The following is a 27,955-nucleotide window of genomic DNA, read 5'->3' on the forward strand; positions in this document are numbered from 1 at the left end:
GGTTCTCCCATACCCCCGCTGAGAAAGGAGCTGGATTCACAATGTTAGTTACCACAATTTCAACATCATCCTGTTCCACTAGTATAGCTTGGTACTTCAGAAACCTCTGTGGAGAGAGCCAATGTCCCCCTTTTGCCTCAAGGACTGCAGACACTGTGTGAGATACTAGCACAGTCATCTTCTGGCCCAGGGTGAATTTGCGTGCTTCTTGGATGTTCACTGCCACTGCTGCAATGGCTCTGAGACACCCTGGCCATCCTTTAGCTGCCGTATCCAGCTGTTTGGAGAGATAAGCCACTGCTCTCCGGTACGGGCCTAAGTTCTGTGCTAGTATTCCCAAGGCGATCCCTTGTTTTTCATGGGAAAACAAGAAGAATGGTTTACTCACATCTGGAAGTCCTAAGGCTGGAGCTGACATGAGAGCCTTCTTTAGTTGGTCGAAGGCTTGGATTGCTTCCTTTGTCCACTGGAGATCTCTGCTCTCTTCTGTGATCAGGGCATACAGAGGTTTAACAAGTAACCCATAGTTATAAATCCATAGTCTGCACCACCCTGTCATGCCTAAAAAGGTTCTCAGTTCTTTCACTGTCTGAGGTCTCGGGGTCTGACATGTTGCTTCTTTGCAATCCTGGCCCAAGGTCCTTTGTCCAGCACTCAGTTCATAACCCAGGTAAATGACTGTTTGCCTCACCATCTGGGCTTTCTTCTGGGATACTCGATACCCCTGCAGCCCCAAAAAGTTTAGGAGGCTTACCGTCCAATCCACACATGTTTCCTGGGTCTGGGTGGCTATTAGGAGATCATCCACATACTGAAGCAACTGTCCTTCTCCTGGTGGAGGTTCCCAAGATTCTAAATCCTTGGCAAGCTGTTCCCCAAATATAGTAGGAGAGTTCTTGTATCCCTGTGGTAATACACACCATGTGAGCTGGTTCCTCTGTCCACTTTTGGGGTTCTCCAAATCAAATGTAAAAATTTTCTGGCTGGCTTTGTGGAGAGGGAGGCAAAGGAAAGCCTCCTTTAAATCTAAAACGGTAAACCAGGTTAGTTCAGGTGTTAAACGAGTTAACAAGGTATAAGGGTTAGCAACTATTGGATACAAGTCTTCAGCTACTCTGTTAACAGCCCTTAGATCTTTACTAACCTGTATGACCCATCGGGCTTCTTTACTGGCAAAATGGGAGTATTAAAATCAGATTGACACTCTTTTAACAGTCCTATTTGCAAAAAAATTTCTATAATTGGGCTAATCCCTTCTCTGTCTTCTTTCTTCAGGGGATATTGTTTAACCCTCACTGCTTGTTTCCCTTCGTTAAGCTTGGTTTATATGGGTAATGCACTCTTTGCTCTCCCTGGTATATTAGAAGCCCATACCCCAGGGAATACTTGATCCATTATTTTCTTGAAGTTTTTCTCTTCTTCACTTTACAGTCTCAATTTCTTTGGTTATTAACATTAGGCTTAACAACTCCATGTATTGATGGTCCTTTACCTCCAAGCTAATTTCTCCATTTTTAAATATTATTTTGCATCCAGCTGCTCTAGCAGATCGCTGCCCAAAAGTGCAGATGGAGCATTAGGCATATATAAAAACCGGTGAATTCCCCATTGCTTTCCCAATTTATACTTTAATGGTTTGCAAAACTATGCTCTTTCAGATTGGCCAGTAGCCCCCTTTACCATAACATAATAATTTCTTAGAGGTATTAGGGCCCTATTCAACACTGAAAATGTTGCCCCTGTGTCCACTAAAAATTCCACTTCCTTTTCTTTATTCCCTAGTTTAACTATAACCAGAGGGTCCCCTAGGGTAGGGCCCTCCGGTCCTCCTCAGTCCTCCTTTGCATGAGCAACCACCCTTCTTCTCCCCTGGTCGCTTTTTCTCTGTTCATCACCCCTTCTACGTTCTGGGCACTGGTTCTTCCAGTGTCCAAATTTCCTGCAAAATGCACATTGATCTTTTCCCAGTCCAGTACTAGTGGATCAGACGGTGGCCTAATCCCACAATCCCTTTGCCACTCAGGGTGATTTTGAAGACTGAAAAACATATCAGCATAAGTCACTTCTTGCCACTTTTGTTCACGCCTAAGGAAAAGCATTAACTGTAATAAAGTCTCATAGTCTAGTGTACCATTTGCTGGCCATTTCAACCCCCCATCAAGTCTATAGAGTGGCCACCACTGTGTAGAAAATTTAACAAGTTCCCTTTTAGTTTCACTACCACCATAGCCCACCAGCGCTTTCCAGTGTGTTAAGATACACCCTAAAGGGGTTCCTCTGGGAATCTCTTTGCTCTCATTTGCCCCCATGTTCAGGGTTTTTTCTTTTCAAAACGTCTTTTGATCTTATCTCAGTTCTTAAGCTTTACCTGGTATTCTTCTGGTACAAAAATATGCTGGCCACACTCAACTCTTAAGAATTTCCACTGGTTCTTCGAGGTTCCTGAAACTCTGTTTTCCAACAACTCACATATTTTACTGCTACCAGGGACCTCTTGACCAGTTAGTTGCCAACAAAATTCGTATAACTTTCTGGGGAGCCTCTTGTTGCTTTGTACAACAGAAAGCACAAATTCCAGTCTTAGGTATTAGCCACCTGTACCCTTTTCGGGCCCACGGGTCCTGACAGACTACACACCAAAATACAATCCACGGATTACAGCAGCAATCTTTATTTGGGCAGGGGAATACCCCTGAACCAGGCTCTCAATTCCTGTGTCTCCCGGTCCTGGTCATATAGCTATGCTAGCAAAGAAAAGGGATAAAGCAACTTGTTAAATAATATTCTTCTTTTCTCTAAAAAATGTTAGCAGTCCTTCTAAAAGGGTTCAGAGCAGCAGCTGTTAAGGAAAAACTTGTTATACAAAAGGAAAAGGGGAAAAAACCCCTCATTAAATTGTTAAGTATTCTACTTAAATTGCAGGTTATTAATCACCCATTAAATCAAATCCTCTGTTATGTTTTGCTCCGGGTATATTACTGTTAAAATTCGTTTAAAAACTGTAAGCAACTTTTCATACACTGTAGCGAGTGTGCAGCGTATCTCCTGTGGGGCTGTAAACAAAGGACAAATGGGAATCTTGTGAAGTACCAGTCGAGTTTCGACAGAAATTTCACGACTCCACGCTGCACTGAAAGCTGTGTGAATCACTGCTATAACCCCTTCCGAAGCTTTTCAGATTGCTGACCAAATTTCTCTCACCCTTTGATTAAAAATGTTACAAAACACAGAGTTCAGCTGCGTATTCACCGCTGCAAAACCAGGTTTCTCTTTTCTCGGGAGGACCTGACTCTAAACACTAATAGTTTATGCTCACAAAAAAAAAGAAAAAAAAGCCAGGGTTTTTTTCACGATCCCAAACACATTCAAGAAGAGTTTTAATAAGGTCTTATTAAAATCACACAAACTTCAGCCGAAGCGAAGCACAGCACAGACGGAGGTGAGCTACCAACAAACACTTGGGGTTTTCCAGGCAGTTGGAAAATGTATCCCGAGGCTACAAAGCCTGGATTCCCCTCTGGTTACCCGGGAAACAAATAACCTCCTAATCACCAGGACTGTCTCAGGAATAGTTAAGGCTTTTCACTTCACCTTCTAACTATAAAATAAGCAAATGTAACTCACAAAGCCTTTTCATCCAACAACGTATCAAATAAAATTTTTACAGCCAAAAGCGCATGCTGTCTAGGCTCACACACAATCTAAGCACAATGCAAATACTTTAAATCAGTCCGCTTTCCCAAAAAGTCAGTGTTCCTCTACAAAGCAAACAGCAATTTCACAAATCTCTTACAACTTTAACCTCACAAAACTCCTAAAAACACTTACAAAAAATCAATAACACACGCCAAATCACACAAATTATAATGCTCACGACACAAACTCTTGCAAACCACAACAAATACAATACCCAAACACAAAATCACAAACTTATCAAAGAAACACGGATCTGGTTACAATACACACACATACAGCGCTTGGGGCCACAACCCAAATTGTCACAGCGGGACCATTCGCATCCCAAAAATTCAGACTAGCCACCCAAATTATGGATTACTAAAGTGCACCTTTTAAATTACAAACTGAGACCAGAGCCACCCCTGCTCCAATCCAAATCCACAGCACCACAGCTGCTGTCTCCACTAAGAGAGCCATCCCAATGTGCAGCTGAAGCTCCTAGGATTTTAATGATGTGTTCATGATTTATTAAAAAAATATGGATATTGATCTAGTACCGATATCCAACTGTGATGGACAAAATCTCTCTAACAGTTTAAAGTTAGAAAGGTACTTTTAGTGTGAGGCTGGGCGGCGTGGGGGATAGCTCCCAAATCCACACCTCCCCTTCCAAGTGATTACAGAGCCCTTTTATCCATACAAGTATTGAATACCCAAAATACAAATACATAGGCATCATTTTGGTACATCCCATTCCTCACTTCGTATGCTGATCACTCCAAAAGCCATTCAGCATGTGTAGTTTGTCCCTTGAAATGGGTCGGTGACCCTTTCATGGTGAGGGGTCCCAAAATGAGGAAGTAAATGAAGTCTTCCTCATTGTGACCTTTCTACCTTTTCAATGCAGATATGACAAATGAACTCTTGGTAGAATTCCCATTCCTTGTTTTCAATTGGTTTTGGAACAGAGGAGGCAGAGGAGACTGTCTTATGTTCCTAAAAGCTGTTTGTCAGTTTCTCTATTCTTCATTATAAACCCAGCTAACCAAACATCGTGTTGACAAGAAATCAATTATTAGTTAACTACAAACTCTTAACTTTATCAGGGCCTATTAATTTGTTTTAATTAACTCTAATTAGGCTTATCTCTAACTAAAATCTTAGCTCTTCTAAAATCTCTAAATTCCTTAAAATTTATGTTTCATTCATGTGTACATCCCAAACATTGACAGGAGCTGCCCTGCAAAAACAAACCAAGCCTTTGATTCTCAGTTTTTATTTATGGACAATCAGTGCAACACTGACATGAGGGTCTCGAATTCTTATTTTAACTGCCAGAATCTGAGCAAAACATTTGTGGAGACAAATTGCAATGTGCCCAGAAACCACTGCTTTGAGCTGGTAAGGTATATCCCTTATAGTTTAAGTGGTAAGAGGTGTAAAGGAAGAATTCAAGACTTTCAGTGTAAGAAGTAATTTTGGAGCAAAGTCTGTGAAAGACTTTGAAAAGTCTTTGAATTTCATCTGATGTAACTAATTGCTTGAAGAATGTGTTTTAAAATTTAGTTTTGATTATTTCTTTGCATCTTCTTACATGTTCTTCCTTGAGAGAGATTTTATTAAGCTGTTCCTATAGTTTATATATAAATACCAATATTTAAATGTATACTAACATATAAGTAATGTTCCTTTTCCAACCCCAGATAAGTAATGGAACTTCATCTGTGATTGTCTCAAGAAAAAGACCATCGGAAGGAAACTACGAAAAGGAAAAAGACTTGTGTATAAAATACTTTGACCAGTGGTCTGAATCAGATCAAGTGGAATTTGTGGAACACCTCATTTCCCGGATGTGTCACTATCAGCATGGACATATTAACTCCTACCTGAAGCCCATGTTACAGCGGGACTTCATCACTGCGCTGCCAGGTAAACCCAGGGCAGGGAGCACGGGGCTGCTCTGGGTGTGCGGCCCCTTGGCAGCATCCTCTGCATTCCCATTGTCCCTTGGAGAGCTGGTGCTGCTCATTCCCTGCTGAATGCCTTCTGTGATTAATTGAGTTGGCCACTGGATGCCAGTGTTGTTCCATGTTAAAACAGTTGGACTGGTGTATCCCGAAGAATTTGTGCTGGAATTGGAGCTGAGTTGTCACAGAAGTTGTGTATCTGCAAGCTTTGGTCTGAACTCCTTTTTCATACGGCAAATGCTACTGCAGAGATATTTTAGTTTAGGAACTCTTACATGTTAATGTTGTTCTGAGTTTCTGCTTAGATGAGCGCATCTGGTTTGTCTAATCTTGTTGCTGACCTGAGAGCAAAAACACTTGTGGATTTTTCTTGTGTTGTCCAGCCCTGATTCCTCCTTTCAGTTACTCACAACCTCTTCTGACACCCACAGGTGTCTGCCTGTGTAGATATGTTCAGATAGGAAATCTGTTTTTACACTTGCTCTATGACTTTTTTTTTTACAAAAATGCAGAGCAGCAATAGTGGATATATAGAATCCCTAGGTTGTTATCTGGTGGTAAAGTTGTATTTATTTTTCAATTAATTTTTGGAAGAAATTGTATCTCTGGATTCTTGTTGCTGGGGGCAGTGATGCATATGACTCTTGGGAAGGGAAAAGTGTGGACATTGTTTGCAGAGTGGGAAATCAGCCTGGGTAAGTGGTCAGTGTGTTCTGTGTACCCCTGGCAGCCCACTGGCACACCTTCACGCTGCAGTGTGTGAGCAGCCTGTGGGTTTGTCCCAGGAATGCCAGGACAGTTCTGAACACTGAGGGTGAAAGGGGACATGCAAAACCTAAAAGCTAAATCCTAAAATTCCAAATCAGCTGCTCCTCCTAGGACTGACTCTCCAGACCCTTCATGTGCAAGTCTGATCTTCAACTAAAATTTTATTTTGTTTGCTTTTATACCTCAAGGCTGATACAGAATTATACAGATCTTTCATGTTATATATTTCTGCTTAAGAAAATTTTGGGAGCTTTGTAATGTGACACTTGTTTACACCACATTTGTATATACCAAAATACATCTTTACAACTTCTGTTGCTTGTCCCCAGTGTGAATACTGGGAATTGTTCCCATATTCAGCCTTCCTTGAAGGTGCTGTGGCATGCAAAGAACATCTATCTAAATTTACCCAGGAACTTAATCCCAGCTGATGGAAATCAATCCTGTGTTGGGCTGCAGTCACATAAAAGGAGAGCTGGAGTATCCCTCTCAGGAATATAAAGGGATTTTTGGGGTCATGCTATGTAGGGCCAGGAGTTGGAGCTGATGATCCTTGTGGGTCCCTTCCAACTCAGGATGGTGCGTTTTTAAAATATGACTTTGCTTGTCTTAAAGAAGTCGAATTCTTTTGTTGTAAACAGGAGTAGTTTTTGCTCACTGTCCTGACCAATTTTACACCTGTGAGAATGTAGGAAAAATGGAAAAAGAGTTGATGGAATCTGACTTCCCTTGTTTTCAGTGACAGAGTGGTAACTGTGGTATGATCTAAGTGACTGTTTTGTATCTAATGTTGATCCCATTTAGAGAGTTGACATCCCACATTTGGGTTTCATTTTCATACAAAGTGATATTTATACACAGACCTTTGAAATCCTTGTGAATTTTAATTGTTTGAATTTATTATTGAAACTCAACCAAACCTTCAGCTGCTCCCTCTAATCAACAGCAGCTCTTTTCCACCACTTTCTGTAAACTGTAAAGACTCTGTAGAGGCATAAGGGATGGGTGTCATACTTTCCTTTGAAAAGTCTACCAATAGATGTCAAATTCATTTTACTCCAGAAAATGGAAAGGTTTTAGTACCTATTTCAGAAATTTTCTAAAACAAATCCCTGTCATTTGATGTAAAATAGGTCTATGCAGCTATTTCAGGCCTTAATGTGTCTTAAGCTTAGTCCTGCATATTATCTGATATCAAATCTATTCTTGAGATTTTTACTGCTAGCAGAAGCTCACAGGTTTAAATTGCTACATCCAAAAGAGATGTCAACTGAAATATTTACCCTAATTAACATCATAGTATCAGGTCTAAAGCACAGACACGAAGGACAGGACCACTAGACTTATTATAGTTATCTAAATTATGTAGAATAAATCAATAAATGAGTAAGACTCACATGTATTAGTTTCTGCTTTCTGCTGCTGTTCATTTTTATGAAGGCCATGTGAAATTCAGTGTGCAGTGGAGGACTGTATGAATATACTTTCTTCATGCTCTAAAAAAATAACAGTAGTTCCTTTGATTTGTCAGGACTATTTGAAGCCTAAAGTGGGCTGTCATGAGATAAAGTGGAAAATTAAAAAGGTCGTCATCTCCTGGTTTGAAAGATGTTTTTCATGCTTGGCCAAGGAGTGTATGTTACTCATGAAAATTAAGTTATTCAACATCTCGGGTTCAGGGGAGTTTTATGGAAAGCAAAATGGCAGGTCCTTTCAAATAAGGAGCAGACTTAGCAGTGACTTTTCCACAGGGAATAATTGCTCTCCAATATCCCATCTAACCCTACCTTCTGACAGGGAAGCCATTGCCTGGCACTCCAGTTCCTGATGCAGAGGAACCTTCCTGTAGCTCTTTCAGACACTGGCAGGGGCTCTGAGGTCTCCACACAACCTTCCCTGCTCCATGGCCTTCTCTGGACTTGCTCCAGCAGTTCCATGTCTTTGTGTTGGGGACACCAGAGCTGTGATCCCTGCTCTGGGATTTCAGGAGAGAAGAGTGCAGGGGAGAATCCCCTCCCTGGGCCTCTCCATGCTGCTTTTGCTGCCCTGTTGTGCTGATTCTCCCTGCTGGGCAGAAGGATGGTCCAACAGGCAGGAAAACATAAATCCTTGGAGATGTTTTGGTGTCTCTGTGTGCACTCACTGGTGCCTCTGCCAATGGCAGTGTTCTCACGTTACTGCCATGCCCCAAAGCTCCGGATTCTCAGTGTCTTGCAAAGCTGGTTTGGTTCTTCCGTGCACTCACTGACTGCTCTTCATTTCTTTGTAGAGCAAGGCTTAGATCACATAGCAGAAAACATCCTTTCCTATCTCGATGCCAGATCCTTGTGTGCAGCAGAGCTGGTGTGTAAGGAGTGGCAGAGAGTCATCTCGGAGGGGATGCTGTGGAAGAAGCTCATTGAGAGGATGGTACGCACAGACCCGCTCTGGAAGGGGCTCTCGGAGAGGAGGGGTTGGTAAGTGCCTGAGCTCCCCTGCTGCCTGGCCTGCTGCACACATCCCTCCCAGCCAGCCCTGCCCAAAGGAAGCTTTCAGTAAATGGGGATCGCTGAGATCCTCATCTCTGCTGGGGCTGGAGGCCAAAGCTGCCAGCTCCCCTTTCGGCTCTGCCTTTGTCCCCGTCCTTTTGTGCTCCCATGTCTCTTGCCATTTTTTCTTGCTTGAGTCTGTGCAAATTTGGAATTTCTATATTGTGAGGAGAACTATCAGTTCCATCAGCTCACAAAAAACAGTGGCAGCACATTTGCAGGGCTCTTTCTCAAGTGAAGTATTTACAATTGGATTTTTTTTTTGTTTGGTTTGGTTTTGGAGTTTTGTTTTGTTTTGTTTGTGTGGTGGTTTTGTTTTTGTTTTGTTTTGTTTTTGCCTAAAGTATAAAATAGCAGCTTGGGCTGTAGAAGCCTCTCAAAGAGAAACCTTTGCTGTTCGTTGCAATGGAGTTTTCTTGTCGTTCCCAAGTTTCTGGAGAGCTGTTCTGCCTCAGAAACCTGTTTCCCTATGCTCTCTAGTGGTGTGCCTAAGCAAAGGCATGTACAGAGCAAGGGGATGGCACAAGGATGAAACCTTGTGGAGCAGGAAATCAGAACTGGAAAGCACTTGTTATCTTTTTAACCTTGGACATTCTAAATATTTGTCAAATTGCAAAGTCACAAGGGTTGTAATAGTGATACTAAAAATTCTTGCAGGTATTTCTGAGAATATGTGCTGAGGGTTTGTTCTGGGCAGGCTTTGCATTCCTGTGAAGTTTGGATTCTTTGTGCTACATTGAAAACTGTGTTTCTCCTTCTTTCTAGGGATCAGTACCTGTTTAAAAACAGACCAACAGATGGGCCCCCAAATTCGTTTTACAGGTCCTTATACCCAAAGATAATCCAGGATATAGAGGTAGGTGTTCTGATCTGTCCTGTCTGCAGAACAGATAATGGGTTTCACTGTTGCTCTTGGGATGAAGTAAAAAACACCCTCAGCAGCTCCTTGGCACAGCAGGTGCATTGGTTTTTGCATTTAAAGAATTTTGGAACTCTTCTGAGACTATGGATTTTAATAAAATAGCAGGTTTAGGACACACTACTCTAAGATAATTCCATGTATTGCTCAATGTTCAATGTACTGGTGATACACTCACTTAGAAGGTGATCTGAGGTTCATGCCTTAAACACCAAATATTTAAAATGCAACTCATCACTTCTAAAGCAGTGACTGACTGCTGTAAATACAGCTTTGGTCCTCATAGGGGATTTTTCCTCTCTCCAGTAGTTTGATGGGAACAATCATCAGTCCTATGATGATGAACCCACAGGGGCATCAGTGGTAAAGAAGCTTCAGATATAAAATTTTGCTTATCTTGTTTTGAGGTTTACAGAGCTAGGCTTGCCTTGGTGGTTTTGAAATATTTCTGATAGATCAGGATCATCCCAGTGTTCTGCCAGCAGGAAAAAATGTGTCTTGCTCTGTTTGCTGTATTCACCACAAAGCTCTGAAGTTGCACCACAGACTGTCATGGATTTATTTCAGAATTGGAAATTATTGGTCTGAAATTCATTAGTGGGGAAATGTGTTTTGATGTTGAAGACAGATGTGCACTAATGGAATCATTGTGTGGAATGGCAAATGGCAATTTGTGCTGCTTGCCACTCAGGAAACAAAATTATCCTCAACTCTGAACCCTGCTGTAAAATGTTTCTCCTGGAAGCCAAAATGTATTTTCCAGATACCTTTTTATAAACCTTGCTACATCATTTATAGACATTTAAAGATAAAGAACTGAGTATGAAATACACCCTAGGCAAAATATGACCAAACTTGGTATTTACTTGTGAACTGAATGATCCACTTAGTTATTGGAGGGGAGATGTATTTTCCCTGTAGGGAATGAGAGTGATGCTGCACTGATAAGAAGTCTGTGGGATTAAGAGCTTTTAGTGTGATATTTTCTTGCTTTCTGCTCAATTCTGGCCTAGTTCTATAAAGAAAATGGGCAAAAAGCAGCATGAAAATGTTTGCATAGAACACTAAAACCGTTTGGCATTACTGTAACAATGTTATTCTTCTGAAACTCATTTGTATTAATGGACCATTTGTGTAGGCACTGTTGTTATTAGAGATGGAAGGACTCCTTGAAGGTGTTTGAGGGCTTTTAAATTATCCCAATCTGCTCTTTAATGGTTTGGTTCTTCAGTTGCTGTAGATTTGCTTTCCTGTGCACAGAAACAAAGCTCCTGAACTGAATACTTCTTGCTAGGATGAAGCAAATAGGAAAACCCCAAACCCCTTGTGCTTCTTTCATCCCCAATATCAATAATAAATATAAAAAATTGTCAGACTGAATAGCTGAAACTGGGAAAAGAGTAGGATTTAAAAATGTATTGTAGCAATGAGTGTTTCTGCCACAGCAGACTTTCCCCTGCTTGCCTATTTCTTCAAACCCTCTGAAATATTCCTGTTTCCCAGGTCTTTGACCTGGAGTGGGGTTGGTGTTTGTGCTGATAGTCAAGGGCCCAATAATTCTTCCACTTCCAAAAGTCTATTAGAATTTTTCAAATAAATCACCCTTTAAAGTACTTTTCACAAATTGCTTCCCTAAAGGGCTGTCAAAAGAAACTTTTAACGCTGTTCAAAATGTAGAGAGTGAGTACCAATAACAACCAAACTTAGCTTTAAGATTAACTTTTTCCTTCTCTTCCTGTTTTTGTTGCTCTTCCACAGTTTTGTACTTTCTCCATTCTTTCATGTTTCACAGCAATGTGTAGAAGCTCTTAAATAAGACTTTCATCTTAGATGTGATGAAGAATTTTTTATCTCTGAATACCAAAATGTTTTTTCTTCAAATATTTGCCTGGATCTTTAATGAGATCTTCCTGTGTCTGTCAGAGGGTCAGAGTTTAGGGAGCCATATTAGCATGTATAGGATTACATACCTGTTGTTAAAAACAGATCCAAAAGATGGGTTTTTTTAAATACAGTTAAATATATTTGATGTAGCACAGAAATCTTGTCATTTGGTATTTTACCACAAAGATTGACCAAATCGTGCTAGATTGTTTCCAAGGGTAAGAGTTAGGAATTTACTGCAGCTGGTGCTAAATTGGGTTGTGGGCAGAGATGAGCTCAAAGCAGAATGTGCTCTCTGTCAGAATTTGAAAAATAATCCCTAACCTAAATTAACAATTGGAAGGAAAAATGAGGAATGATAAACAGCAAATTTGATTTCTTTCCCTTGGGCTCTACTTGCATTGTGGGTCAAAAGTTCATGCAGCCAGAGTGGTGGGAGCTGAAGGTAACACAGGCAGGGGTTTGACAGAGGGAGCTTCCCTTGCCTCTCCAGAAATGTGGTGGTGCCAGTGCCTGTTTTCTTCATGCCAAGCAGATTTTAGGTAATTAATGTCACTTCTGGAGTCATTTCATTTGAAAATAAGAGGACATTTAGAGATCAGAAACCAAATTCTTGGAAAGAGATGGTTACTCCCCGCCTCCACTGTGAAGCCAAATATTTAATTAGCTTTCATTTCACAAGAGGTAGTCCAGTCCCTCCAAACATCTCCAAGTCACATGTTGAACTGCCAGGGTTCTTTAGGAGCTTTTTTAAAAGGGAAAACCTTTTTGGGGTTGGATTTGGGGGTTTATCCTAGAAAACTGGTCTCCAAGTCACATGTTGAACTGCCAGGGTTCTTTAGGAGCTTTTCTAAAAGGGAAAACCTTTTTGGGGTTGGATTTGGGGGTTTTTCCTAGAAAACTGGACTTGGTGTGAGACCTTGTTTGTGGAGAGCCCCTGGCTGGAGCGGGGTGGCCATTGCCATGGGGCCCTGTCCTCGGGCACAGTGCCAGGCTGGGAGGTTTAATCCTGCTGACTCCAGAACCCCAAGTCCCTGGAATTTTTCCGTATTATTTGTGAAGCTTGGCCAACTGTTGTGTTGTCCCCTCAGGATTAGCACAAGTATCTGTTTCTGGTGATGAGTTGAGAAGACTTTATCTCATAAATGTTCTCCTTATCTTGAGGCACATGGTGGGTGCCCTCAGTTCATTTCCATGGAGACTTGGGTCCACCTAATAAAGATGAGAATAAAAATGTGGGTTTTCTGAAGAAAAAAGATGTGATTCTTTAGAAAGATGTGGTGCCAGGCCATGAGATAAACACGCTGTATTCTTCTGATTTCTGGAAAAGTTCAGGTTTTAGGACTGGAATCGAAATTTTAAAGCTTTGGGACAATTTGAAAAGGGGAAGAAGTCAGTTCTTGCCCTAAGTCCTTGCCAGCATTGGGACTTGGTTGTTTATGAAGATTGCAGGGTATAATTTCTGAGGGAAATGGGTTTGTTTAGTACTGCTTTAATTATGATGCTGGAGAAATTTCATGTGCGTGTGTAGGGAGAATCTGGTCAACATTATATGCCTAGAAATTTTTTCAGTCAGCCTTTGAAATCTTTATTCCACAGGCACTTTCCAAAAAGCATTTCTTAAAAATGAATCTGGCCAAGGAGAAGGGAGGCTTTGGAGCAGGAGGGACCAAGTTTTTGTGGTGCATGGCACAGATTGCAGCTCTCTCCTCTGAGCAGGGCAGAACTCCCCCTTCAGCTGTCCTGGCCATGGGGTGGGGCCCTGGCTTGGCTCCTCTGCTTCCCTTTGCCCCACAGCACTCCTGCTTTTTAACAGAAAGGGGCTGGAGAGCAGCCTTGGAAGGGGACCTGGGGGGGTCTTTGCTTATCAGACCCTCTTAATTTATCATGAATTAATTATTAAGCCCTCTCTACCGTGGTGACACAAGTTCATTTACTTGTGCCTTCCCTCTGCTATGGTCAGGAGGGATTTTCCTTTTTCCCTTTGAGGAAAGCATGAGAAGAACAAAGGGTTGGATTTTCATGGCCTAATGCGTCAGGAGAAATCCCTACATACGTAACAAATGTGGATGTTCCTTTTGCTTTTTCCTGCCTCACTTGTCCTGCAGGAGAATTGTGTATTCAAAGGGAACAGAAACTCCTTGGTTTATGGGATTAAGATAAACCCACTTACTCTGCAATAACATTCACAAGGATAAAAATGCAATTGTTAGCCAAGAAGCTGAACACAGTGTATATTATCCAATGGTAAAAAAAAAACCTGTTCCTAGTAGATTATCCTTAACACTTCCAATGTATAGTTAATGTTCCAGCTGCTAATGCACATGAATTGCATTTTTTTCCCTGTGCATCTTTGCACCAGTGAATATATTCTGGCATGGTCAAGGCTTGGCTATACCTCTACATCTTGGACTATTTTCTGTTTGTACTTTACTCAATAAATGTCTTTTTTTTTCTTTCAATCCATTTGTGCACTACTTCAGCTGCCAAATGGCTCTCCTGCTGTGGCAAATGCTTGATCTTTCCTTTGTATGTCCAGATTTTGTTGGTTGTACAGCATTTGTGAGCTCTTCGCTGCTGTTGCTCTGGTGACCTTTTAGGAGAGTGTGAGAAACTGTGGGTGTGTACTCAGGAGACTATTCTGCCTTTTACTGGGGAAACCCGAGTTCAGAGGCAGAGAAGATTTTTGAGGGCATCTGTAGAAAATACAGTAGTGGGTTTTGGATGTCTGGGTGTTGGTCTGGAACCATAAAATACACAAATAAACTGTGGGATTCTTCAGCCCTGAGTAAGAGCCATAGACACCCCTCATACCTGCTGTCCGCCCTGCTCGGTGTATCCAGTTGGGATCTCTCCTGGCAGGAGAGTGCAGATGAAGACTTTCACTCCCTGCACCATGGAGCAATGACCAGAAATTCCCTGTAGCAAAAGCTTTCATGTGGTTGCCAGTTCTTCATTAACCATGTTCCTCTCAGAGGGTCCTCTAGTTGCCCACCCACTCAGTCTGTTCAGTCATCCCAAATGTTATTTCTCTGGATGTGTACATCTGGTTTCACTCCACTGCCCAGGGAAGTGCTGCTGTACATTCTGTGTGTCATGGCTGCTTTCCCAGCATCCCAAGAATTAAGGCAGTGTGAGGGGGTTTTACAAGTTCTCCAAAAACAGGCACTGTTTTCCCACAGTAGCCACACCACATAATGGCTACATGGAATGACAGCTCCTCGTAGAACTGAAATGTGCACTTGAATGTGCCTTACTGCCCTCACAGAGGTACACAAGACTTTAGTTTCCTTTATCTGAAGCCAGCATTTTCTTATGAGGAGCAGCTGAAGAAGCTTCCTATAGTGAACCCGTTAGAATTGGGCCAGCTCGTGTCCTCAGTGCCTGGTGAGCAAACTTCCACTGGATGCTGCTCTGTTTTGGGAGCTGGACCAGCAGCATTTCTGCTCTGGGGGGTTCCCAGTGTGTTCTGGAGCTATTGGGAGTGGCTGGCGCAGGAAGCTGAAGTGTGGGAGTGCTCACACAGCATTGACAGCTCCTCTGGCACATGCTTGGTGTAAGCTTAGTGCTTAGACCTTTCCAACAACAGGGCTTTGGGCAAGCTCCCCTTAAGACTATTCAGAACTGAGAATCTGAACATAAATAGTGTCTAAAACTATTTCAATTGGCTGACTGTGATCTCTGATGCCTTATCTCCTGTGCCTCCAGTGTTACTATTGCATATTTAAATCTGCTGCCTTCAGATCTATAATCATATTGGCTCCTGCTGCAGATGCCTGCAATCCTCCCCTGTTTCTGAGGGTTAGAGGAGTTGATGAGCTGCAGTTGTGCCCCCCTAGCCCAGATAAGATAAAACTTGGGAATTGCCTGTCCTTCCCCCTCCAGCTCTGCATTGCATGCTGAGCAAGGAGATGAGCTGGGCTGGTCTCTCCAGAGCAGTGTCAGCTTTAGGCCCAGCTCCCAGTGTGCCCGTCAGCAGGGCACTGGCTGGCCAGGAGAGCTGATCCCAAACTGACACCCTCACTGTCCTGTTCATTGGTTTCCACACCAAACTGGAAAGGAACGATGGGGTGAGTGATCTGTCAGCTGCTCCTCTAGGAGCATTTCTTCATATTTGTGATTTAGACAAATTCCTGGGGTACATCAGGTTTGTATTAGGACTGGGTATAATTCTCTTCAAATTGCATAATGGGAGATAAATTAAGGAGCAAACAAGTGGAAGACAAAGTGGAAAGTCAGTTTTCCCTTGAAGCAGACATGTTTTCCTAGAATTGGGATGTCACATTCGCACTCCACTTCTGTCTTTACTGAGGGTTCAGTCAGTTTTAATTTTGGAGGAGCTGCAGAGGTGCCTGCTACTGCTTTGGAATTTAGGATTACATAATAAATATACTTTTCCAAACAAACTGCTAGTCTGTCAGCTTCTCCCCAGGTTTCCATGCAGAATTTGGGGAAATTCCAGGGAAATAGCTAAACAGATGGCCTATTCTGATGAAAGCATCCCAGCCTGCCCAGGTGCTGCAGGTGTTGGCCTGGAGTTCTGGGCACACATTCTCTTTTGATTGTGTTAGGATCTTCCTGTCCAAAACCCTAAATGTCTTTGAATCTAGCATTGATTTTACAGCAAGGGGTAAAGCTGATTAAGACCTGAAAATCATGCTGGTTCTGCTGTGAAACAGTTTGCAGCTTTTTAAGGCATGTCAGGTCTCTCCCTAAAAATACCTCTCAGAATGAAAATGTTGAGAATTACACAGATTTCAAGGAAAGCAAGTTTGGGTTATTTGAAACCTTATAGTTCCTGTTAAGCTTTATTTTTATCAGGATTTTAGGTACTTTCAGGAGAGTTTCATATCTCAACACCTCTTTCCAAGGTGTGTACATACAATTAATGGGTGATATGGGTGGGTAGGGGAAGGAAATCCCTTCACCCACGTGTTGGAATCAGCAGTTCTGTAATGTTGGTCACCCAGGTGAGGCTAGACAAGGCACCATGTGAGCTCCTGGACTCATCTTTACAGCTTTTGTTAGTTGGTAACATAAATGTGGGGGGAAATGGTTCTGGAATGTATGTCTCTAATGGCTCCTTGCGAAATTCTCATGAAGACTGGTTGACCATGATTTCCTCAATAAACACAGCTTTTGTCACAACAAATTACAGAAGTGCTAATGGTAATTCATTGTGGTTTGTGTGCCTTTATTGCATGTAGGAGAAGCGATTTGTTTTATGTCCTTCAGATTCAAGGATGATGTGTATAAAAGTGGGAAGCTGGGGGGTGTGGGACAGTCCTGCTGCAGCCTGAGGCCCAACTCCTGTTTTTGCCCTCTGGTCAGACTATAGAATCCAACTGGAGGTGTGGAAGGCACAACTTGCAAAGGATCCAGTGCCGCTCCGAGAACAGCAAAGGGGTCTACTGTTTACAGTATGATGATGAGAAGATCATCAGTGGCCTACGAGATAACTCCATTAAGGTGAGCATTTCCCTTTGTCCTTTCCCTGGCTGTGAGGAAGCTGCCTGTGCTTCTTGGTGTCCCTCCATGGGACAGTGTGTGGTTGGTGAGGATGGGATGGATGTCTGAGCCTGGCAAAGTCCTCACCTGCCCTCTGCTCTGTAAGCTTGGGGCACTGCCAGGGATCACGTCCATTAACTATAAAGATTGCTCTGAAATCAGGAGGGAGGAGGTCTCTGTGCCCCTGGCCTTGGCTGTAGCTGTTTCACTGCCACGACTTTGCTTCCATGCTCATTCTCCCTGGCACTTCTTTGGCTGGGCAGGAGGTGATCTCATGGTGCTTGGTTATTTCACTGTTCTCTCGAAAACTTACATCAAGACTTCCTAAAGTTAAAGGGAAGGACAAGGACCACTGATGGGACAGACTCACCCCTCATGGGGTCTGGTTTTCCTCCTTTCTTCAGAACTGTGACGATGTTCAAGTCTCAGATCCACGTTCTTGATGTTGATAGGCCATTTATTCTTGTTTCTAACAGATTTGGGACAAAACAAGTTTGGAATGTTTGAAAGTATTGACGGGACATACTGGCTCAGTTCTTTGTCTGCAGTATGATGAAAGAGTTATTGTAACTGGATCTTCAGATTCTACAGTGAGGTGAGCGTTATGTTCTTGTACAAAAATAATTTGAGTATCAGGGCTGGGAATATTTTCAATAATCTCTAAATATCAGAAAACATCCCTAAGATTAATGTGATATTGGATTCCAGAAGCAAGATATTCATACTTGGCAAAGGATCATATTAAATAACTTTTCTTCAAAATCTGTTTTGTTCTTTTAGCATTAGGAATTTTGAAGGACTATGACCTGAGGGATTCAAGGCATATCCTGAAGTTTTGGAGTGGCTGATGGCCAACTATGCAGTAATTTCTTCAGTTAGGGTTTCTTTTAGTGCCCTTTGACACATTGTAGTTGTGACTCTAGTTGAGAGGGTGTTCAGTACACATGGAGCGCTGCCTGACTTGCAGTTCTACTGGCAGTGAGGACACTCCCAGCACCCATCTTCCTAGCTTGCTGCCATGGGTGAGCCAGCCAGAGCTCTCCCTTGGAGACCAGAGGAGGCCTGTGCCTGCTCTCACCCCGCAGAGCCATTGCTTCCCTCGGGATAACGCTCCTCTCTCCTGCAGAGTCTGGGATGTGAACACAGGGGAAGTTCTGAACACGCTGATCCACCACAACGAGGCCGTGCTCCATCTGAGGTTCAGCAATGGGCTGATGGTGACGTGCTCCAAGGACAGGTCCATCGCCGTGTGGGACATGGCCTCCCCCACGGACATCACCCTGCGCCGCGTCCTGGTGGGACACCGGGCTGCTGTCAACGTGGTGGACTTTGATGACAAGTACATTGTGTCAGCCTCGGGGGACAGGACCATCAAGGTCAGTGGCAGAGCTCTGCTCCAGGACCTTTCTGGTGTCTCTCAGTGAGCAATGTCCTCTTGCTGCCTCTTGGTGACTTTGGGCACACAACTGCACTGGAATATTTTCATGGAAAAGCAAAGCTCATTTGCTGTTTGAACTCTTTGTCTCGAGACAGTTGCTCTGGTAAATGTGGCACATCCTGTGCCTTTTTCCAGTGGTATTTTTAATTTCACTTGGCAGTTCTGTCCAGACATGAAATTCCTCAGCAGTGCCTTTCCTCAGCTCACCTTCCTACCCAGAAGCTCAGCCAGGCTGTGCCATGTTTGAAGGATTCAGAGGCTGGATCCGAAGGCTGTTACATGCCAGAAAATTTCAGTTACCCAGAGTGCACTAATATAACAAAGGCATTTCCATCCTGGCCTCTGAGAACCAGAGCTGCCTTAGCCTGGGCCAAGAAGTTCTTGGCAGTTCATGTCCAAATCTCTGCCAGAGATCCTGCTGCACTCTGTTGGAAAATGAGCCACTTCATACTCTGTGTTACAATTTCAATTACAGTTCATTAAAAATGGGCAAAGTTGATTGAATCCTTTAAGGTTAAGACCAAGAGCTTAGAGGCCATTTCTCTTACTAATAACTTTGTAATAATTTCTTTGGTAAAAAAGTGTGAGGGTTTTGTGTTTTCTAGCTCCAGTTTTAAAAATAATTTTTAACTTAGGAAGTGTAATCAAGGTTTTGAAATCATTTGGAGCAGTCTCTGCCACCTGAAAATATTTTAGATACAACCCCCAGCTCTTCTCAGTGCCATAGCAGTACCTGTGGCTCTGTCCCTGCTGGATCCCCACTGGTGCCCAGGCCCTGCTCTTCACCTCTGAAGATGCTCTGTGGGTTTTCAGTCCTGTGTCAGCCTCTGTGTGTGAATTGCTGGTGGTTTGTGGTGCAGTGCAGGAGTCCTGTTTGGTGCAGCTCTCAGGGGGTCTGTCCCGTGTCCCCAGGTGTGGAGCACCAGCACGTGCGAGTTTGTGCGGACGCTGAACGGGCACAAGCGCGGCATCGCCTGCCTGCAGTACCGGGACCGCCTCGTGGTCAGCGGCTCCTCGGACAACACCATCAGGTAGGTGCCACCAGCTGCTGCCCGTGGCCAGCAGGGTCCTTCTGTCCTGAAAACAGCATTTCCCCAACTCTGATGCTGCAAAACTCCCTTGGCATGGCTTGCCATTGGAGCTGATGGTTTATGAATGGGCCTTACCTCAGTGTGGGAGTAAACGTTTCACAACCCCATGGAAGAGTGGGACACTGAGGTTTCAGAGTGAGCAAAACCTCTTACCCACAGCTGTATCACCTTGTCATCTGCTGGGAGAAATGGGGAAGACATTGCTCCCTGTTCAGTACATTTTCTGAACTTCTAATCAATGGCTTACAGAGAGCAGAAAAAACTGTTATAATTTCCCAGAATAGCACATATCTGAGCTTTACTTGCATGTGATTTTGAATGATTACCATAATTTTGATACGTGTCCTGCAGCTGCTCTGAATGACACTTATTTAAGCAAATTACATACCTCCCACAGCAAACCAGGCTGTGCTTAAGCCTTTCTCCTGTGTTCTCCCAGGCTCTGGGACATTGAATGTGGTGCCTGTTTAAGAGTATTAGAAGGCCATGAAGAGCTGGTTCGATGCATCAGGTTCGACAACAAGAGGATTGTTAGTGGAGCCTATGATGGGTAGGTCTGAAAGCAGTTCCCAAGTTCCCAAAATTTAGCCTTTCTCTTGTGGGGATCTCAGGAGTCTGCAGACCATTTCTGTGGGGCTCATGGCAGGACTTTTCTCCAGAGCACCTCTGGCTCGCTCAGTGTCTGCAGTGCACTGTGGATTCGTGGCAGTTACATCCATATCCAAATTCTCTATTTCTTTCTCTGCCTGGAGAGTTACTGAAAACAATTCTGGAACTGGGTTTGGCTGTAGCCTTTTATTTGGACTCAGTGTCTGCCTGGGGTTGGTGGGCCCAGCTTCATTCCCACATTGCAGTGGGGTCTGTGTGTGCATTGTCAGCTTGTCTGTCACAGCCATCACTGGAATGGCTGCTGCAAAGAAACACAAAACTACCTGGCTCTTACAAGCTTGAGCATTAGTATTTCTCACAATGTGCTAGATCCTGAGGCAGTAGCTGTAGGGAAAACCTGCCAAGCTTTTGGGGCTTTGGATGTTATTTTCTATGTTTTTGTAATGACTTTCTTCTCTTACTTTTAGGAAAATTAAAGTTTGGGACTTGCAAGCTGCTCTTGACCCTCGTGCCCCAGCAAGTACGTTATGCTTGCGTACGTTAGTGGTAAGTAAAAATTAATGAATTTGGAGTAGTCAGGGGTGTTTTAGTGCATTATTCTGGGATAGGTGGGAACATCAGGATGGTTTATGAAGTCTAGAGTGCTTAAGAATGAAGAAAAATTTATTGTCATATCCTGAATGATTTGCATCTGAGCTTAAATGAAAGATCAAATTTTTCTGGTTTGAGATTCTCAGATACTCTTAAAAGAAAAAGAAATCATCATGATACTGTATCAAATCACTTTGGTTGTTGGTGTGTTTCCCTAATACCACTGTAGGGCTGCTTTTAAATTTCCTCTTATTAAAAAAGGGGCAAGAATCTTGTGAGCCTTTCTCAAACTTTTTTCCTAACCCTCCACTTTGGAAGGAAGAGCTGGGAAGGGAGAAGGGAAGCAGAGTCCAACAAATTGCCACAGGAACTCTCAGCCCTTCAGGGGACAGTCACATTTAAGGCTTAAGTTGCTTAAGGTATATTTTTCTTTGTAATGAGGGCTTTGGCTTATGACAGCAGACTTAATTAAAAATAGATGGAGGAATGAATTCCTTGTTCTTTCCACCCAAATGTGTGTGGAGCTTTACTTCAAGAGTCAGTTTGACAAGCCCATAGCAGCTCAGAGTCCTGGACTGTAGGTGATGCATGCTCTTGGCCTTTCCAACACCTGGAGAAGTGCTTATGTGCCTGGAAATGCTTCTCCTTTTTCTTTTTCTTCAGTGGTTTTGGTATTGAGATGAGCTTTAACTATTAGTTTATTTAGTTTTAGTGAAAAATTTTTTTTTTTCTATGTTCTGTGGGTATCCTGTAGCTCAGGTTGGAGTTTAGGATTACTCTGACAGCTTGGGTTAGTTCTCCAAGGCAGAGTCCTCACTTTCAATTTAATGAACGTGGATAAGCTGGACTAAAGGGAGAGCCTTTTCTGGGCTTCTTGTGCCACTTTGAGATTTGTTGGAAGAGCTGCTGGAGCATGTGCTCCCCTTCTCATGGGAGTGTTTGAATTCCTGGCTGCTGCTGCTTGAGGATCCTCTCAGCAGGGTGGAGCTGTGATGTGCTGTTTGGGGCTGCACAAAAACAGAATCAGTGGAGAATTCTGCAGGAGAAGGAGCCCTGGCAGAGCATCAGTGCCAGCCAGGGGCCAAAATTGCTGCTCCTTGGTGGACAGACATTTTCCATCTGGAATAATCTCAGCCTCTGGCTGGGCTGGGCCCACTGAGGGAGGCTCAGGGTACAACACTAGATTTGGGAGCCATGTGTTTTCTGTAAATAATTAACATGTAAAAGCAGCTTTTCTTCGATCTCTGTGTAATTATAAAGGTTTTCTAGTCAGCATAGCAGAGTTTGAATATACCTTGTGTGTCCAGATCCCTGTGTGATACCAGTGCACTGCCGTGTTTCCCTCTTGCCTTGCTGACTGCTTGTCTCTTTTGCCCACAGGAACATTCAGGACGTGTCTTTAGGCTCCAGTTTGATGAATTCCAGATCATTAGTAGTTCCCATGACGATACAATTCTGATTTGGGATTTCTTAAATGTGCCACTGAGTGCCCAGAACGAGACCCGCTCTCCATCTAGAACATACACCTACATCTCCAGATAACAGTCTGCACTTTACTGCCCTCAGAAGGTAAGGCTTCCTCGTTGGCTGGGCCTGGGAAGTGTAAGAAACGTTCCTTTTGCCTGCAGCTTGCTTTAGTCAAACAAGCTGAGGTTTTCCTTAAGAAAATAAAACCTTTTTAGGCCACTTCTTTCACTATCTAGTCTTTGTGTGGTCATGCTCCAGCATGTGTTGTTGGCTTGCCCCTTCTGTAAACCCTCATGGTTCTAATTGGGTGCTCAGGCATGTTAGAGTTGTCATGTATTCACAGCATGGCTGGAATTGAGGAGCTGTGGTGTATGGCACAGACATTCCAGCTGTCCCATGAAGTGGGAGCTCTCCTTGTACCTGCTGGCTGTGGGGAGCTGTGCATGGAGCAGTGCAGGGCCTCTGCAGGGATCTGAGCCTGGGGCAGGAGCAGTGGCTCTGTGAGGAGCACAAGTGGCAGGGAGAGCTCTCAGAGCTCACCAGCACAGCTCAGAGCTGTCTGAAGCAGAGCCCAGAACTTGCTGGAGTTTGGTTCCCTTTCCCAGTCACTGCTGTCAGTGCTCAAAGCCCTTTGTTGGGAATGTGGATTCCCCTCTCTGCCAACAACTGCACTTCAAACTACACCTGCCTGTGAGTGCTGGGCTTGGAAACACAGGCACTGCCTTCCAAAGCACAGCAGGCTCTGCTAGTGCTTCCAAGGAATGGAGACACCACGGCAAGAGGGGCTGGGAGTGACATTGTCCCACCAGGAAGGATTTCCTTTATTTGAAGTAGATAATGAGTACTTTGTTTAAATATGGTGTGGAAAGCCTTCCTGTAAGAAGGGATTTTCATTATCTCTCTGGATACATTTGTCCCTGCTGTAGCAATGTACTGCTCTGGTTTTTGCACTCCTGCAGGACCTCTGTGTCTGGCTGGAAAATCCCTTCCCTTGTGGAGACACACTTAGAGGTGCTCCTGCTAAGATGAGTTTTCTTTCGCCTCAGGAAGGGTTAGCTGCCTTCCCTGCTACTCCACTCCTTTTAAAACCACCAGGGCAGCATCCTCCCTGGATCTGTCACTGAGATCTGTTGGCACATCGCTCTGCAGAGTCTGAGCCAGCAGCTGGCATTGCCAGGCTGAGCTGCCTCTCAGCACTCCTGTACTTAGGCTCTGCAATAAGGATGAGCTCTAATGCAGTAAACACGGGCCATGTGCAGAATCCCAGCTAAACCTTCCCTTCACAGAAGGTTTTAAGAACCCTGCTGCAGGGGTAGCTTAGTGCCACTCATGGACTGGCTGTCTACCTGGGATAGACAGGGACACCTGGAAAGGCTGCATTTTATAAACAGTCTCCATCTGCCTTCCAGTCCTGCATCAGTTAACTAAAATGATCATTTGAGATGGACAAAATATGTTTTTAAATTACAGATTGGGCATAGTTCTTTAAAAGCCACATACAGTGTGTCTTAAGCACAAAAGAAACAGAATTGTGGACTATGCTGAGCTGGAAGGGACCCAGCAGCACCATCAGTCCAGCTCCTGGCCCTGCCCAGCCCCCCCAGCAATCCCCCTGTGCATCCCTGGTGCCCAAAGGCTCCTGCAGCTCTGGCAGCCCCGGGCCGTGCCCATTCCCTGGGGAGCCTGGGCAGTGCCAGCACCTCTGGGGGAAGAAACTTCTCCCAAAATCCAGCCTGGCCCTGCCCTGGCCCAGCTCCAGCCACTCCCTCAGGTCAAGAAATGAGCTGTATAAAATTCCTGTCATTCCTTGAGCAGCAGTGTGCTGGTGTCACTTGGCCACGTGGCACACACAGCTCCATCCTTGGGGTTTGCCAGGGCAGTGGGAGATGCTTTTGGCAGGAGTTCTGCTGCTCACATCCTGCACACTTGGCAGTTGAGCACAGCTCAGTGTGCCTGGCCCAGGAGGCACAGTTGGGACCACACAGTCCCCAGGTTCTGGTGTTGGTAATGGCAGTCCCTTAACAGTTATTTCCTCTACTGCAGAGATGCTGTGATGTCACTTTTTGACAGGTTTGTCTGACTTCAGAATCCAAAAGCCCTAAATCTACATAAAATTATGGTCAAACAGCTAATATTTCATCATGACATTTAATGAAACAATTTTATAAGCTTTCAAACATCACAGTCATGTGAGTTTTGAAGCAGCCCTGCACACGTTTTTACAGGCTTTGCAATGTGAGGCTCTTCAAAGTGGATCAATTTTGACAGTCCTGGCAGTTGGCTGTGAGAGTTTTATTGCTTTCTGTTGAATTCCTGTTGTTTATTGTAACATGATAAAAATTGTTACCATATGATAGTCTAATATTCTGGTATTAAGCATTAGGCCTTTGGCTAAGGGAAGGGAAGTAGAGGGCAAGTGCCTAAGGATGTTTTAACCTTTCATGGGAATGTCATATCAGAAGAGGGAAGTTCTCCTTAGTCCATTAAAGGTGGTTTTGGGAAGTGGCAGGTAAAATCAAATCTCAGATTTAATTACACTCAGACCTTACACTGCCTCCAAGCTGATAACAGAGCCATCAGGCTGGAAATAGGATTATCAAAGTATTTGAGGGTTTTGTCTGTTTTCCTAAAAGCTGCTCGTATATTAAAGCAGCTGAACTTGCCTCCTGTGCAGAGCTCTTCCTCTGCAGTGTGAGGAAGGAAGAAGGATCCCCTGGCCATTTTTGGGTGGGTTCAGGTTCAGGTTCCCCTGCAGGAAGGGCTGTACTGGGCAGTTCCTGGCCAGCAGCCCTGGCTGTCCTGCACGAGTGTCACCTCCTGCACGAGCTCTGCCCTTCCCCTCTTAGCCGGGATGCAAAGGGTGCTGTGGGCCTGGGCACCTGGGGAAGCTGCTTGCTGTGTTCTCCTCTCAGTTCACTTGTCTTCTGTCTCTTTTCAGGGTTCCACAGTCTTGAACTACTGGATTTTTGGCTACTACATGCCTGAAGATGATTGACAGCTAAAGTCAGAATCGGTTCTAGATGCTGTGTAGATGCAAAGCAGCACAATTCTATATCTAAATTTCTTAATCTTTCCTGCTCTCAGTGGTCGTCTTTGAATTTGCTACAAATTCACTGACTTGGAGTAGATGAGTTTCAGAAGCCTATCCTTCCCTGCTGTGAGAAATCCAAAGCTTCACATGTAAATTGTCCGTAGAAACTGAACTCTGATGGCTTGTTTTTCAGATATAAATCAGAAGTCAAGAAAGGACTTGGCCTAATTTATATTGCTTTGCACTTTTGTCTGACTTTAAAGAAAACAAAAACATTCTCCAGTGAAATTTGGGTGCCAAACACATGCCCAGAATGTACAGAGCTTTGCTTTCCAGTCAACACTGTCCCTTAGGCGTTCCCCATGGCAGGTTCAGAGCCCGTTCTGTTCCATAGGTGTACGTTGGACTCTTAGAAATATTTCTGAGTTGCTCAGTAATATTTTTGGATAACAGTTTACTTGTTTCTGCACCAATAATTTCTTTTAAATTAAAAATTCCCTGTAATTCAGGCTAGGTTATCTGAACTAGTTGTATAGCACTGTCTTTTCCTTTGCCCTGTGCTCTGTACTCGCCGTCCTGCGCTTCCTGATGTTTGCTGTAGTCCCCCTCCTTCCCTGCGTGCTTCCCTCATCTCGGATACTGTGTAAGCATGTAGATACCTTGTACATACAGCAGAGCCTCCGGTGCCAGCCTCAGGGTGTCCTGACACTACACACTAACACTCAGCGTGGTGGCACTTGGCAGCAGGATGTCCCAACCCCTGGCACTGGTGGTAATACGATTACCTAGACACTGTCTCTGCAAAAGGACGTTTTCAGTATTCATTAGTTGGGTTTTTGTTTTTGTTTTGGTTATTTTTTGGGTTTTTTTTTTTTAATGGGAACTACATATTTTAAAATGTAATTTCTAAACTTTTTAAAAATTAAAAACTGTTTAATTTATGTTCTGTATTCTATATTTTTGTGCCGCGGGATTTGCAGCTGTGTGTCTCTGACACCAGTGGGGCCTCACAGCCCCCGTTGATGTCCTCGGTAGCATTAGTTTGGCTGCTCAGTGGAGAAGATACCTTGGGCCAAAGTTCCATTATTTATGTTTGATTTGTGACACTTCCTGACAGTGAGAGGAGCTCGTTCCAGTCACCGCTCTGCTTCCTGTGCCCATTCCATGCTGGTTTCCCAGGAGGATTGGCTGCCGTGTCTTGGCTCCTCCATGCTTTTGTTAGGGAGCCTTCATAGCTGCTTCTTCAGTCCTGGCATTGTCCCCTCTCATCTGTGTGGCCACACAAACCCCGCGTTGTCCTGGGCCAGGAGGAGACTGGAGCAACAACGCAGAATGGCAGAATGGATTTTGTGTCAGCGGCGGCCCCGTGGCTGCTCTGTGCCCGCGGCATGGCCCGGCCGTGGGGAGGGCAGGGCTGGCACGGGCTGCTGCCATTCCCTCTGTGTGTGTGTGTGTGTGTCCCTCTGTGCAGCTCTGTGCTGGCAGCAGCTCTGTGCTGGCAGCAGCTCCCGGCTCTGGGGGTTCCTGCCTTGCCCTGTGCAGTCCTGGGTGGGCAGTGCCGAGGGGCAGCTCGAGGTGTCACCAGCACAGCCCCTCCAGGGTCACTGCAGGGCCTCCCCTCCCCACCCTCCCCATTACTCCAGATATTTATTCATCCAGATCACCGAATTGATGAAGTCAAGAAGAGCAAACTCGCTCCTGAGCGTCCATGAGGTCACTTTTTGGTAAGCTTGACAGTAGTTCGTGCAAGTGTCTTACTTTACCCCTGTCATCTAACAGCTTTACTATTAAACTGTTTAAAAAAGAGAGATCTTTTGCAGCCCTGAAAAAAACGGTTTTTTGTTTCTGAAGAGCGGAGTCCTTTTATTAAAAATGCATGTGTAAGATTTAAATTCCTGTTTTTCCTTGGGAGATAATGGTATTTGGACATGCAGTCTAAACTTCTTTGTGCTTTGTGTAACATAACAGTGGACTTTTGTGATTGGCACCCAAGGAACTTGACTCCTGGGATTCATGGTAGTGATCCTGGCTGCACTCTGGACTTTGTTTTGCTAACCATAATTGAGCAACTGTACATTACTGCGATATTAATGTTTCAAAGCACTGGGATAGTCTAATTCTAACTTGTAATTATGTTTGCCAATTATCTGTTTGGAAAGTTGGTGTATGAACAGCTTCTTGAAACTGTTAAATTGTACAGATATTGTTCATGATCTAAAGCTTTGTACTGTGGAATGTGCTTAATAAAAAAAAGTTTGAACTTAATTTGTCACAATAATGGATGAGTGATGTCCCCTCAGGAGAGTTTAGGTGTGATTTAAGGAAGGGTTGGAGCAGCCTGGCTCAGGGGGATCCCTCCCAGCCCAACCCCAGTGGAAGGCACAGGGCGTGGGGAGCCCAAACCCATCTGCCACAGCCCAGCTTCTGCTCTGGCACAGCGGTGGCAGCTGCTGTCCCACCCTTCCCTTTCTTGGGC

At 44.1% G+C, this 27,955-nt stretch overlaps 1 protein-coding gene across 7 annotated transcripts in view; it reads left to right on the forward strand.

The window, feature by feature from the left end:
* Positions 1–27,744, forward strand: part of FBXW11 (F-box and WD repeat domain containing 11) — a 66,756-nt gene extending 39,012 nt beyond the window's left edge. For all 7 annotated transcript variants that reach the window (XM_030283680.4, XM_041718890.2, XM_030283681.4 and 4 more), the window contains 11 exons: positions 5,382–5,607; positions 8,683–8,869; positions 9,707–9,797; positions 17,076–17,213; positions 17,729–17,847; positions 18,379–18,628; positions 19,603–19,721; positions 20,221–20,331; positions 20,858–20,936; positions 22,362–22,550; positions 25,387–27,744. In XM_030283680.4, the coding sequence (XP_030139540.1) occupies positions 5,382–5,607; positions 8,683–8,869; positions 9,707–9,797; positions 17,076–17,213; positions 17,729–17,847; positions 18,379–18,628; positions 19,603–19,721; positions 20,221–20,331; positions 20,858–20,936; positions 22,362–22,523 (1,482 nt within the window). In that variant the 3' untranslated portion in view covers positions 22,524–22,550; positions 25,387–27,744. The remainder of the gene's footprint in view (positions 1–5,381; positions 5,608–8,682; positions 8,870–9,706; positions 9,798–17,075; positions 17,214–17,728; positions 17,848–18,378; positions 18,629–19,602; positions 19,722–20,220; positions 20,332–20,857; positions 20,937–22,361; positions 22,551–25,386) is intronic.
* The last annotated feature ends 211 nt before the right edge of the window (positions 27,745–27,955 follow it).

Source organism: Taeniopygia guttata, chromosome 13 (genome assembly GCF_048771995.1).
Source record: "Taeniopygia guttata chromosome 13, bTaeGut7.mat, whole genome shotgun sequence".
NCBI lineage: Eukaryota > Metazoa > Chordata > Aves > Passeriformes > Estrildidae > Taeniopygia > Taeniopygia guttata.